This window comes from Lagenorhynchus albirostris, chromosome 16 (genome assembly GCF_949774975.1).
Source record: "Lagenorhynchus albirostris chromosome 16, mLagAlb1.1, whole genome shotgun sequence".
In the NCBI taxonomy this organism is placed as follows: domain Eukaryota; kingdom Metazoa; phylum Chordata; class Mammalia; order Artiodactyla; family Delphinidae; genus Lagenorhynchus; species Lagenorhynchus albirostris.
Window position 1 is genome coordinate 25,674,024 of NC_083110.1, and position 12,757 is coordinate 25,686,780.

At 49.8% G+C, this 12,757-nt stretch overlaps 1 protein-coding gene across 18 annotated transcripts in view; it reads right to left on the minus strand.

The window, feature by feature from the left end:
• The window catches only part of CAMK2G (calcium/calmodulin dependent protein kinase II gamma), a 54,250-nt gene that overhangs the window by 5,685 nt on the left and 35,808 nt on the right, over positions 1-12,757 (minus strand). For 3 of the 18 annotated variants that reach the window (XM_060126409.1, XM_060126407.1, XM_060126423.1), the window contains 5 exons: positions 7,474-7,506; positions 5,278-5,346; positions 4,068-4,112; positions 2,546-2,594; positions 1,205-1,318 (listed from right to left, as the gene is read on the minus strand). In XM_060126409.1, coding sequence (XP_059982392.1) covers positions 1,205-1,318; positions 2,546-2,594; positions 4,068-4,112; positions 5,278-5,346; positions 7,474-7,506 — 310 coding nt within the window. The remainder of the gene's footprint in view (positions 1-1,204; positions 1,319-2,545; positions 2,595-4,067; positions 4,113-5,277; positions 5,347-7,473; positions 7,507-12,757) is intronic. The other 15 variants (XM_060126411.1, XM_060126408.1, XM_060126414.1 and 12 more) reach the window with 8 other exon arrangements.

Genomic DNA, 12,757 nt, shown 5'->3' on the forward strand with positions numbered 1-12,757 from the left:
GTTGGTGCCCTCAGAGCGCCCCCAACCCCAATCCCAAGCCAAGGGACTGCTGGTAACATCCTGCTCTCCTAGGCAGCTCACTTACAGGGAGCGCCACTATTAGCAGAGGGTACCGCCAGGGTAAGGGAGGCCTCGTACTGAGCTCGGGCTAACCCTGACCGGAGCCCCAGGCTGGCCCAGGCCACAAGCCTTTCCTCACAGGAGCGAGAGGCTGCAAGACAAATGTGAGCATTAGGACAGCACAGCTAAGGGGCACCACTGGGAGAAGGCAGAGCAGCCAATGGTACAGCCAGGAGGGGGGCTCTACAGCCACCAGCACCACCATGGGGGCAGCTCTAGGTGCATAAACAGGAGGTGAGAGCTCTATCCACTTTCTAGAGGCAAGCAGGTAGGCACACGTACACACACACACACACACACACACCCTCTCCAACCCCACCACACCCATCTGCAGGACCTGACTGGGGCCCTATGGGTGAAGAGGATCGTGTTTAGAAACTCTGAAAGGACAGACGGTAGGAGGGAAAGAAGCAGACAAAGGCATCCTCTACAAAAACACAACTAAAAATATAAATACAAGCTACCATTAACCCAGCAAAGCATCATACCCAGACATTCTACTATCCCATTTATTTTTCGTAATGCTATGAGGTAGGTGCCATTTTATCCCCACTTTACAGATAAGTAAACTGTAGCTCTGGGGGGTTAAGTTACTTCACACATTTTTGAAGGTAGTGTAGCTGGATTTAAACTCAGGCCTGTCTCACCCCAAGCTCTTAATATGATATTACGCTTAGCCTCAAGAAGCACCACATCCCGACATGGTTTCTTGACTATGGCAAATTTCACCCCCCCACCCCATGCCCACTACCCTGGACCTGACTTCTGACTCCACCTTTCTTCCCACTCGGTGCCCAGGCAAGGCCCACTGCACATCCCAGTGGCTTTCTACTCCTTCCCTCCTGCAACGATCTTCCACCCGCTCTTCATGTCTTTGGGCCCCAGTCTCAGGGCCCCTGCCTGGTCTTAACAGCACCTCCAATCAGCTCCCACACCCAGCAGAGGCTGAGCTCCTGAGGCTGACCAAACGGACAGCTGGGCTGGGCTGACAGCTCTGGGGAGGGGCTGGGGGGGGGGGAATCCCCGAGGGGCTTCAGGACAAGCCAGGGAGACGGAAGCCAGAATGTGCCTCCCTCACACTTACTGGCTGAGGAGCAGAGAGAAGGCTGGGGCTGCATGCCTGCAGAGGGGGCTGTTCTGTCCCGGGAGCTCCGTCCTTCAGGCACCGAGCTGCCATTCCCAGTGCGGAGCGGGGCAGCTAGCCAGCCAGGGCAGGGCAGGGCAGGGCAAGGCAGAGCAGCCAAAACAAACAGAACAAGGCAGGTGAGCGAGCAAGCCGGACAGGACCCGAGCCCGTGGCACTGAGAGCCGGGGCAAGGCGATGCCTCGGGCTGCTGTGGAGGCTGGACCACGTCCCACGCCGCCGCCTCTGCCACAGAGGCCTCCCAGCTGAGAGCCCCAGGAAGGGGCACAGACCTGGGTTTGTGGCTTCCAGAGGAGCCTGCGAACAGCCTGTACAAGTCCTGGGGAAGATGTTCTAGGGGGCAAGGCTACAAGGTCAAGAGCCCAGCAGTGCAGGAGCCGCTTACCCTGCCAGCATCGCCAGAAGTGAACTGATCTGACCTCAATCCCAGCAGCCCTGGAAGCACTGTTCTTTACTGCCTTATACGTTTATGCTTTCTTTTTTCTTTTCCTTTTCCTTTTTTTTTTTGGTATTACCAGAGATTTGTTGCTCCCTTATCGCCGCTGGGCATGCTCTCTCAGCTCTGTCCTGTAATGTTCCTCCAACTTTTCTGAGGACCTGGCCTAAGGTCACTTACTGAAGGCATGGGAGCAATTCCAGGAGGCCAAACCAAAGAGCAGGACAGAGATTCCCAGCAGCCTGGCCTGCCATGCCTTCCCACACCCCCGACACTCTGGCCAGGCCCAAACTTAAGCTGGTGGTCTGCACAGGACCACTGGGACAGGGCCAAATGTGGTTCTGACTCCGTCACTCATACCAAAGCTTTGTGATAAGAGTGACCAACCCACCCCGACGTGTCCAGGACTGTCCTAGTTTTAAAACCAAAAGTTCCACATCCTGGAAATCACTACAGTCCTGGGGAAATTGGGATGACTGGTCACCCTACTAATGGCTCATGACATCTATAGGCTGCTTCTGCAGGGACTCAAGATGTCCCTGTTCTGGGATATCATATCGCAGCAGCAACAGGAACAGTTCTCTGAGCCCTGGGCCTCAGGAACAGCCCTCGTTTAGCTATCCTAGACTTGGGGTCAAAGAAGAGAAGCCACTTGCCCAGCCCAGCAACAAGAGACAGGGCCTCATATCTTGGCCCATGGAAAGTAGCTTTTATGCCAAACTTTCTCCTGGCGTATAAGGAGCCACCAATCTCAGTTCTGGGGGCAGACAAGGCAGGTGCCCCACTGGAGCCTAGGTACCTGGGACACTGCCGGGGCCCCTTCCCCACCAAGGGCTAGCACCTACCTTTGAGGTCCTCATCTTCTGTGGTGGTGTTGCAGCTCTCTGTGGAGCCCTGCAGGCCAAAAAGAACAAGTTTCTATAAATGAGGCCCTTGGAAACCAGAGGAGCCAAGCAGAACAAAAGCAAGAGCATGTGCTCCTACGGGAGCTGCAAGGAGGAATCAGAAGGCTCTATTTCCACCCTTGCCATCTGACTCCTATGAAACTCTGGATTCCCAAACACCATCCTGAGTCTTCCCCAAGTCAGTAAATGTACCACTTATCCAGTTGTTCAGGCTAAAACCTAGAGTCATCTTCTAGGTTTGATTTTTATGCTGATTCTTTTCTTTCTCTCTTTCCCTCATATCTCAATTATCTAATCTAAAACCAAATCTGTCAGTTCTACCTGCAAAATAAATTACGTGTCTTACCTCTTCTCCTCAAATGCACAGCTACAACCTCAGCCCAAGATGCCAACATCTGGCACCTGAAATACACAATAGCTGCCTGGTCTCCCTGCTTCCACACTTGCTTCCTCCCTAAAGTTCTTGCCCATAACACAGCCAGAGTGTAAATCAGATGCCATTACTCCCCTGCTAAGAGCCTCCAACAGCTTCTTATTGCTGCTGGAAAAAAAAATGCAAACTCCTATCAAGTCCTACAGAGCAGGTCCTGTCTGCTCCTCCAGCTTCACCACCCTCCTGCTCCTCTCCCCCTTGCTCACCACACCCTTAGCTCTGATTTCTTCTGTCCCGTATATGTGCCAAGCCCCTGCCCTTGCATTCCCTCTGTCCAGGGCACTCTGCCTCAGAGTCTGCCTGGTTGTCTCCTTCCAGTCTTTTAGTTTTTAGCTCAAATATCACCTCCTGAGGGAGGCCCTTCCCCGACCACTTAACTAAAGGCCCTGTTCATTATCTATTTACTTTGCATCATTTCTTCATAGCACTTATCACTACTGGATTTTATCTTATTTATTTGGTTTTTGGTTTATTATCTGCCTCCCCTACACCTGTGGAGAGGGATTTAGTCTCGTCACCTCTGTAAACCAGAGCCGTGGATGGTTTTGGGCTCAATAAGTATTTACTAATGGTAGTGAAAATACGGAGACAAGGTTATTGAGGGCATAAAGGAGTGAGGCAATGGGGAATGACTGCTCTAGGGTCTGACTGCCTCTGTTTTTCTAGCTAATGTTTACTCTCATTTAAACTTCACATGGAAGAAGATTCTACTTTTATTATCCCCATTTTACAGATAAGGAAACTGAGGTGCAGCCTGGGAGAGTGACTGGTCCAGGGGTCCAGGGCCAGGATGCAAACTCAGGCCTGTCTGGCTCTAGAGCCTGAGCTCAGCATCACTAAGGTATGATGCCCTCCCTGGCAACAGAGTGATAAACAGGCATGTGCTACCCCCAGCCTAGACTCTGCAAATACCTTGGCCTTGAGGTGCAGCCTGTAGGCTGCCATCTGCAGGACGCTTAAACCCTGTGACCCAGCCCACCTGTTTCCTGCTGACCTGGAAAGCAGGAGACTGGTTCAGGAGCCACTTACCTTGATCCCATCTGTAGCGTTGTGGACCACAGTGGTTTGTGGCTCCTGTGAGGGAAGATGAAAATTACCCTCCTGACCTGGGGACAGACCTACAGCTCTTCCCTAAGGGACCCCACCCCTACCCCAGAACCCTCGTACATTGACCCTATGATGACCACTGAGGTCCGCTCGCCAGCCATGCTCACAAGACAAAATATCCTGGCTCAACTGGGTCCCAGGCAGCTGGAAGCCCCAGATTTAGGGGACAGCACTGGCTGGTAAGGAGGAGAGGCCTGGCATTTAATGGAAGCAGGTACTGGGGAAGCCGAGGACAAGGGCCCCTGTTCCCGAACCCTGCTGAATCTGAGTGTCCTTTCTCCCACGGGACAAGTACACTGGAGGAGCTGTAGGCTTGAGGGAACAGGCTGGGCCCTGACAACAGTGTTCATCAAGGGGAGTGCAGGAGGCAGGGATGCTGGGAGAGTGGACTAAGGTCTCCCAGAAAGACCCAGGATGGCCCTCAGCAAGCTGAGCCCAGAGAGCCGCCTGCTTCACCCACCCTGTGCCTCTCCCAGAGTTCCTGTCCCTACAGCCCCACAGCAGGCAGCTCCAGAGGCCACAGGAAGTAGGAGGGGCAGCACAATTCCCCCTCCCTCTCTCCCAGATACCCGCTGCTAACTCTAGTTAGTCACCAGCAGAGGGAGCTCTGAGAGCACACAGTGCCCCTGGCTGAGCCCCGACAGAACTCGGACAGCATGGGGGCTCTCCAGGAACCCAGACACCTCAGCACCATCCAGAGGTGGGGGACCCCAGCCCCCCTTCCTATTCATTGCTTTGCAAAGGAGAGGCTGAGGCAGATTTTACAAGGAGGCCTCCAAGAACTGATGTACAGATCCCAAGAAAGCTCCTACCCTCTCCTTTTATAAGCAACTCACCTTCCCGGCCCCTGCAGCAGACCCACTGAGGGCCCAGCCTGGGGCTGGGAGGCTTAGCTGAGAGCCCTGATCACTCTCCCCCCGCCAAGAGCAAAGAAGCAGGAGCAGCAGTTCTGCCATGCAGGAAGGAACACGGCCAAGCACGACAGTGAGGGGGAAGGGGCCTATGGGGCAGTGCGCAAAGCAGCCTGCTCTATAGGGATGAGAAAGGAGAAGGGCCAAGGAGGCCTGGGAGGAAGCGGGAAGGAGGGGAGGCAGCCAGGGGCAGGGGCGGAGAAGCGGTAGTCAGGAGGTACCATGGCCGTCTGCAAGGGCGCGGGCTCTTGGGCTGGGCTTACGAGACTGTTTTTGTTGTTGCTCTGTGGCTGAGACAAGAAAACAGATGGTTTAGTTCCTCTAGAGTCACCAAAGCCGCCTGACTCCCAGACCTCCCTTGCACCGCCGGCCTGGCCCGGAGGAGCTAGGCCTGAGGTGGCCTCCATAACACTACGGGATGGGAGCAACGGTTGGAGAGATGATCAGAGGAGATTATTTGGAGGGACCCAGAGACCTAGCCCAGGAGGCATCCTCGAGGTGGGATGAGCCCGAAGACTTGTTTTAAAGCATCTCTCCAGAAATCTTTGCTGATGCCAGGTGCCATGTCACTGAACAATTATACTTCACACCCAAAGAAATTCAGGATCTTCTCACTTTATAGGGGGAAAGGAGTGTGGTTTATAAGAAAGCAGAGCAAAATTCAGAAACTCTGTGTCCCCTAACTGTGGGCAGTCCCCTGCTGCCCTTTCAACCTGCCACCTGCATTTCCTTCCCCTTACAACACCAGACTGAAGCCTGATCTGAAAAGAAGAGGAACAAGGAGAGGAAGAAAACCTGGCCTAGGAGATGGTGTCCAGAGAGGAAAGGGGCGGAATTTGGATACAAAATGCATCCACTGACCCTAGGGAGTAGAGACAGGGCTGTGCTGTTGGCCTTTCTGCCTGATCAATCTTCGACCTGGTCAGCTGGGAATGAGGGCAGAGCTCCAAGGAGTAGCAGGTGAATCCAGAACCCAGTCCCCAGGAAAGAGTAGGTTGCCCAGCATGCCAACATTCCCAACAGCAGACCACTGGGATATCTCCTTGCCTTTCAAAATATTACACTGAGTGGCACAGCAAGGGAGGGTGGGGGGAGGATAACGAGGAAGGAAGGAGGCCGATCTCCAGGGCAGGGAGTCCTATTGATGCTCTCTGCCTCTTACAATCCCCTAACCAATACACTCAGTCTCACTGGGAGTGCCTGTGGAGTCGGTGGCCACTGAGGAGCAGCCTGATGCCTGCAAATTCTTCAACAAGCAGAGAGACAAATGTACAGCTACCATCTCTGTGCAGGGCGCAAATGAGGGCACACTGGCAGCTAGGATGTGCTTCTCTCCTAAAACACATACAGAAAGCCATCCAGACTGTCCTACTTCTTCTTGCCTGGAGGCCTCTTTTATGGCCCCTTGGACCAGACCTGAAGCCGTAACTTGCTATCAATGGTTGAGATGTCCCCAAACCCAGGGCTAGGCATGGAACCTCAAGCCAGGCACCTAAGTGCTATCAGACTCCGCTGAATTCTGCAGGCTGGAGAAGGGGGGCCCCAGGAGTAGAAAGGATGTGGATCTAATTTCACATGAACTCTGCTCTCTTCCATATTCCCCCAGAAAAGAGCAGACCCCTCCTAGCTCAGCTGCTGATATGGACCTGTTTGGGGCTGATTGGACAAAGCTATTCTATTTGCAAAGCCCAGCTGAGACAGGGGGCAAGGGGGCAAGGACTGCAGGGTGTCCGTAAAAACTGCCATATCTGCAGAGGGCTGGGATGTCACCCAGGTGGCCCCACTTCTGGCTTTAATAGATGGTTTCATAAGGATTCAGGCTGCTGTGTTCCCCTGGGTGTCCTGTGTCCTATGAGAAAGAATATGTGCTCTCTGCAGCCTTTCAGCTGTTGCTCCTGCGGGAAGGGTGGGAAGGACGAAACACCGGACACAGCGTGCTAATGGGCACTTGCACGGGGGAAAAGGCCAGGAGAGTGAGGCTCAGAGCCGAGAGCCTACAACCAGCTCCTCCGCACACCACACAGAAGTCCGCTGGCTGCCAGTCTGTAGGAAACGGCTGCTTGTGCCCGGTGAGCAGGGTCTCTCCTCCTGAGCGACCGTGAGTGAGGGTCTCCCCTTGTGCTTGCCACCTGGCCCCGAATCCCTACCAGCTTCACATCCTGCCCTGGGCTGCTGGGGGCAGTCCAAGTGCTGCAGCAGGGAATGCCATACCACACATTCCAGTGCCCGTTTCTTAGGCCGCTGGGCCACCTCGGGCAATGGCTCCCGCCTGGCAGGACAGGCCACACCTGCCCGCACAGCACAGACATGCAGTGAGGATGAGTGAAGCACACGCACATGGCAGAATGGGTTTGCGTGGCTGGCAGGCGGGCGCAGGCAGCATGGAGCGGGCGGATGGGTGGGCAGGCAAGGCTCACCATTAGGTGCACGCTGGAACTCGACTTCCTTTTCTGGACACACCACAGCAAAAGGGAAAGAGAAGGGGAAAGAGGAGGTAAGAAGAGAAGCACAGAGACGCTGCAGGTTAGTGCACCAGCATGGGCTCTGCCTCAGGAGAAAAGAGCAGAAGGAGGAGACCTGGAGTCCAGCACCAGAAGGGTTAAAACAGCATCTAGACAGACAGGCACACACACCCCTCCAGACCCTGGGAGAGGAAGAACTCCTCTGCTGTCAGGTTCATAAACACAGACTGAGGATATTCTGAGGTGTCTCAGATTTGCTCAGAGAAACCTCTTAAAAGGAGATTAAATCACAAGTCTATGAGAGTAAGTAACATTTTGCTGCAAATTTATAGGTTTGGGCTTACCTAGCTCACCTACAGGATTATTTATTTTCTTTCATTACTAGGTCTGCCTGAAATTCGAGTGAGCAGCTATCAGGTAAAGAGCAAAAGCTACTCTAGGTCATCCTGAGCTTTAACAACATTTGACTTCTGAACCTAGACTTTTTTTCACTGGACTCCCAAAACTCCTTTTCAGAGAAAGATGTTGAACTTTTGAAAATCATCTGACAAATATTAAATTTTGGCACTCATTTCTTTGTTGGTATGGCCATGCTCATTTATAAGATTTCAATGTTTTATTGCATTTTGTAATTAGGGGGCAATGGAAAAGCAGGCGTGCTGGTGATTAAAAGTGCAGTGATCTTATGGACACAAAGATGTAAACCACAGGGAATGCTGAAAGCAGGGATGCCTTAGTCTCAATTAGAAGCTCAAACACTTTATGTTCAGACATGAAACAAGAGCAGAAAAATAAAGACCACACGGAACACTGAAAATATATCTTGGAAGACTGTGTCTAAAAGGTGAAAGGTAATTGAGGATTTTATCATTAGCTCGCTGGGAGATAGAAGTCCCCTAGGAACATGTCTGTGTGTCTTTACTCGCATATTCATCTAACGATAGCCAACAAATGCTTACTGAGGGCTATTCTAGGCATACTGAACACAGATAAATGTTCCTGCCCTCAAGAAGCTGACACTCTACTTGGGAAGACATTTTTGAGAATGTATTCTATTCAAAAGAAGGGAACTACAAGTATTTAAAAGAATGGTCCACAATTTAGAAATAGGTCTAAAGAAAAAGAAAGCCTAAATATAATAAGGCCTCTTGCTTTAGCCTTTTTTTTAAAAAAATAAATTTATTTATTTATTTTTGGCTGTGTTGGGCCTTTGTTGCTATGCGCGGGCTTTCTCTAGGTGCGTCGAGCGGGGGCTGCTTTTTGTTGCGGCGCGGGCTTCTCATTGTGGTGGCTTCTGTTGCTGAGGAGCACGGGCTCTAGGCGTGCGGACTTCAGTAGTTGTGGCACGCGGGCTCAGTAGTTGTGGCTCACGGGCTCTAGAGCGCAGGCTCAGTAGTTGTGGCGCACGGACTTAGTTGCTCCGCGGCATGTGGGATCTTCCTGGACCAGGGCTCGAACCCGTGTCCCCTGCATTGGCAGGCGGATTCTTAACCACTGTGCCACCAGGGAAGTCCTAGCCTTTCATATATACCCACATATGAGATTTTACTTCCAAATTATCCAAAAAAAGGGAGTTGCTTTACATTCATATATATACTTCTCCCTTTATCCAACCAGAGTGGTAACACTTTGAAGGAAGGTCCTATCTTATTTGTCTTGGTAATCTCCATGGTTCCTAGCAAAATGTCTAAAAGTCAGCATATGATCAACAAATGTTTGCCAAGTTCAACTGGGTTTGTTGACTCTAGTTTTTCCCCAGGCTGAAGCAGAGCACAGGCTTCTAACTTGCCTGGAATTACAGCACTGAAAACTCTGCAGGGGCACAGACCAGGGCCAGTCTTGGAGTCAAAAGGCCATGCAGGTTGCTTTCACCCAGACCTTGCCTTAGGCAGGGTACTTTCTGCTGTCTGCTTCAACTAATGGGGAGTAAGTTCCCAACTCGCTCCCAGCTGCCTCTCTTACTTAAACTGCCCTGCATGAAAACTTGAGATAATCCTTTCTACTCATGGGTTAGTTTCTACCAGGTGAGCAGGCTTCTTTCAATTTCTTTCTCCATCCCTTTAGGGTTTTGCCCTCAGCCATGCATAGCTGGCCTCCTCCTCTGGCAGCCTGCAGCACTGTTTAATTACCAGATCATTTTAAACAACCATACTTCACTTATGTTTAAAAATTAAATATTAAAAATTTTAAACCAGAAAAAGGTTCAAGCCTCCTTTCCACACTTAAACAAATATTCAAACGGTACTTAAGGAAAATAATAGCATCTCTCTCTTCCTTTTCTTTTTCCTCCCTTCCTCCCTCCCTTCCTTCTTTCCTTTCTTCCTTCTTTTCCTTATTTCTCTCTCCTTTTCTTTGCTTCCTCGCTCTTTCTTTTAAGATTGGATGGTCATTCTGGCCTGGGACTAGTGGAATGCACAAGTTGTCCTCAATTAGGGGCCCCTCAAGTCTTGTCCTCTTAAGTGGCTCTCACTCCTCCATAGACCCTGGGTCACTGGCATCTTCAAAGAAACCTAGCCAGAACCTGAAGTCCCCAAATTCAACTGCACAAGGTAGACTCACTGCTCAAACCAATGCTAATATCCGAGCATCTGTGAAAGCTTCTGAACAGCAAGAAAGAAATCTCCCTATGGACTTTAAGCAGCAGAAACTGGGGAGGGGGTGTGGTGGGCTGGGAAAGGAGGATGGGGTCTAAAAGAAAGATCCAGGATGTGACAGATCAGGATCTTCTGAGAGGCCTCACAGGCCTCCCTCATAACACAGGTTATCACCTTGACTTTCAAGAAGGCCCAGAAAAGCAAAACCCCGCATACCTTGCCTTGTCTTTTCCTTCCTTCCCCTTTTGCAGTACTTTCATCCAACCACGCTGTTCATTATTATATACTTGTTCCTGATTATAAAAGGACTGCAGCCACATTACAAGCAATTTGGAAAAGAGAAAAGAGGGGAAAAAAACACCCATAATCCTATCACTGTTACCAGTCTTTTGTGTATGCAATTTAAACATATCGTTGTAAGCTCTATACAAGTTTATGCCTTACTTTCTTTTAATGTCTTACTTAAAAAATAAATAGTATCTTAATTTTTATTCTTATTATCAAAGTAATACACGGTCTAGGTGAAAAATGTAGAAAATACAGAAAAATGTATGAAATAAAAGTTTCCCAAATTCCCATCACCCAGTGAAGTTACTATTAACACTTCAGTGGGTTTTCTCCCAGTTCTTTTTCTATTCACATATCATACACTGAATATAATCTAGAAGTACTTTTTTTTTTTTTTTTTGCGGTACGCGGGCCTCTCACTGCTGTGGCCTCTCCCGTTGCGGAGCACAGGCTCTGGACGCGCAGGCTCAGTGGCCATGTCTCACGGGCCCAGCCGCTCCGTGGCATGTGGGATCTTCCCGGACCAGGGCACGAACCCGCGTCCCCTGCATAGGCAGGCGGACTCTCAACCACTGCGCCACCAGGGAAGCCCAGTACTTTTTTTTAAACAAAATTTAGACAGTACTGTATGTACTGCTTTATAGCCCACTTTTTCCACTTGAAACATTTCTGTCATTATATAGTCATAAAAATTAATAACTTTGTAATGGTCGATTAGATTTCCCATAATTATTTAGTCATTATCCTTTGGGCTTTTGATGTTTCCCATCTTCTCATGGTTATAAGTAATGTCATGTTGAACATCTTTCTGCTTTCAGTTTTTCCATATTTTGAGGGATTCCTTTAGGACAAATTCCCAGAAGTAGAACTAAAAGGTAAAACAGGAACATCTTTGTGTATTTTGACACACAGGCTGCTTTCGGAGGGGTCATTCCGACTTTCACCACCATCACGAACTTAAGAGTCAAGAGATGGCACCTCGTTTCCACCTGCCTCTCTCTGATACCAGTGAGGCTAAACATCCACATTTGTTAACTCATTCTACTTCCTCTTTTCAGATTGTCAGTTCATCTTCTTTGACCATTTATCTGCTGGATTTTAGGGGGTATTCTTATTTATTAGAGAAAGCTCTTTTGTATAAAAATATTAACTCATCCCATCACATCTGCTATGAATATTTTCTCCAACCTGTCTCTTGTTGGCCTTTGAATTTTGGTTGGTCATGCCCTTCTTAAACTCTTGCATCTTAGCTTCTGTTCCCACCTCTATATTCAGTCTTTTCTCAAGCATAAAACTCATTTACGGAGTACCTAATCAGGGTCAGAACCTGGGCTAGGTTCCCCGCATATGTTCTCATTTAAAGCAATTTAACTACCAATTCTGGTTGCCTAGTCTGTATCCTTCTCAGCATTCCTGTAAGGGCTGGCATTGTTGCACACCTCTGTTCTTCCTCCACCGCTTTCTCCATTTCCTTTGCTAATTCCTCTTCTTCCAGCTCCTTAGTAACAGATAACCCTGAAATTCTGCCTTTCCTGGACTCTTCAACATTTGTGTGCTTTGGATTCATATGGAGGAATGGGAGTGTTATTAAAATTCAGATTCTGCCTCCCGCCCAAGGCTTCCTGAATCTGAATTCCAGGCTGGACCCTGGAATCTGTGTATTTTAACTAGCTCCTTAGGCAAGTCTTACGTGGCTGTGCCTGAGGCCAGTATCTACAAAGTTTTGCCAGAAACCTACTCCTTAATGACACCTTTAACCCGTCCTCTCACCATCTCAGCTGTCACTGCTTCATTTCAGGTCCTGTTTTGTGCAATCACTCTCTGCTTCCGTCATACAAAAGCTAATGGAGTTCCCAGAATCATCGTGCTGTTTCAAACTTCTGTATTCCCTTTGCCTGGAATGTCCTCTCCTCTCTGCTCCCCTCCTTAACTTGGCAAAATCCAACTAGTCCTTCAAACTCAGTTCCTCGGCCATCTCCTTTGGGAAAATTTGCTGTTCTGGCTCAGGTGCTCGTCCCTCTGCTCCTCCAGCGCCTGCCTGGCACGTACCTCCCTCAGTGGACACGAGATTCACTCACGTGAGTGTCCCTCTGCACACCTCCCTGGGCTACACCAGGTATCTCCCAGCACCTTTGAAGACCTCTCTGCCCAGATCTTCACTTGTCTCTCAGTCTCAGTGTGGTCAAAACAAAACTTCTCTTCTCACCAAAACATTCCTTCACGACTACTCACATTTCTAGCAAAGATACCACCATTTCTTTCAATATTCAAGACACTTTGCCATTACCTTTGATGGACCCTTTTTAAATCTCCCGTATCTAATGGGAACTTCCTTTGCCATACCTCTCATCAGAGCT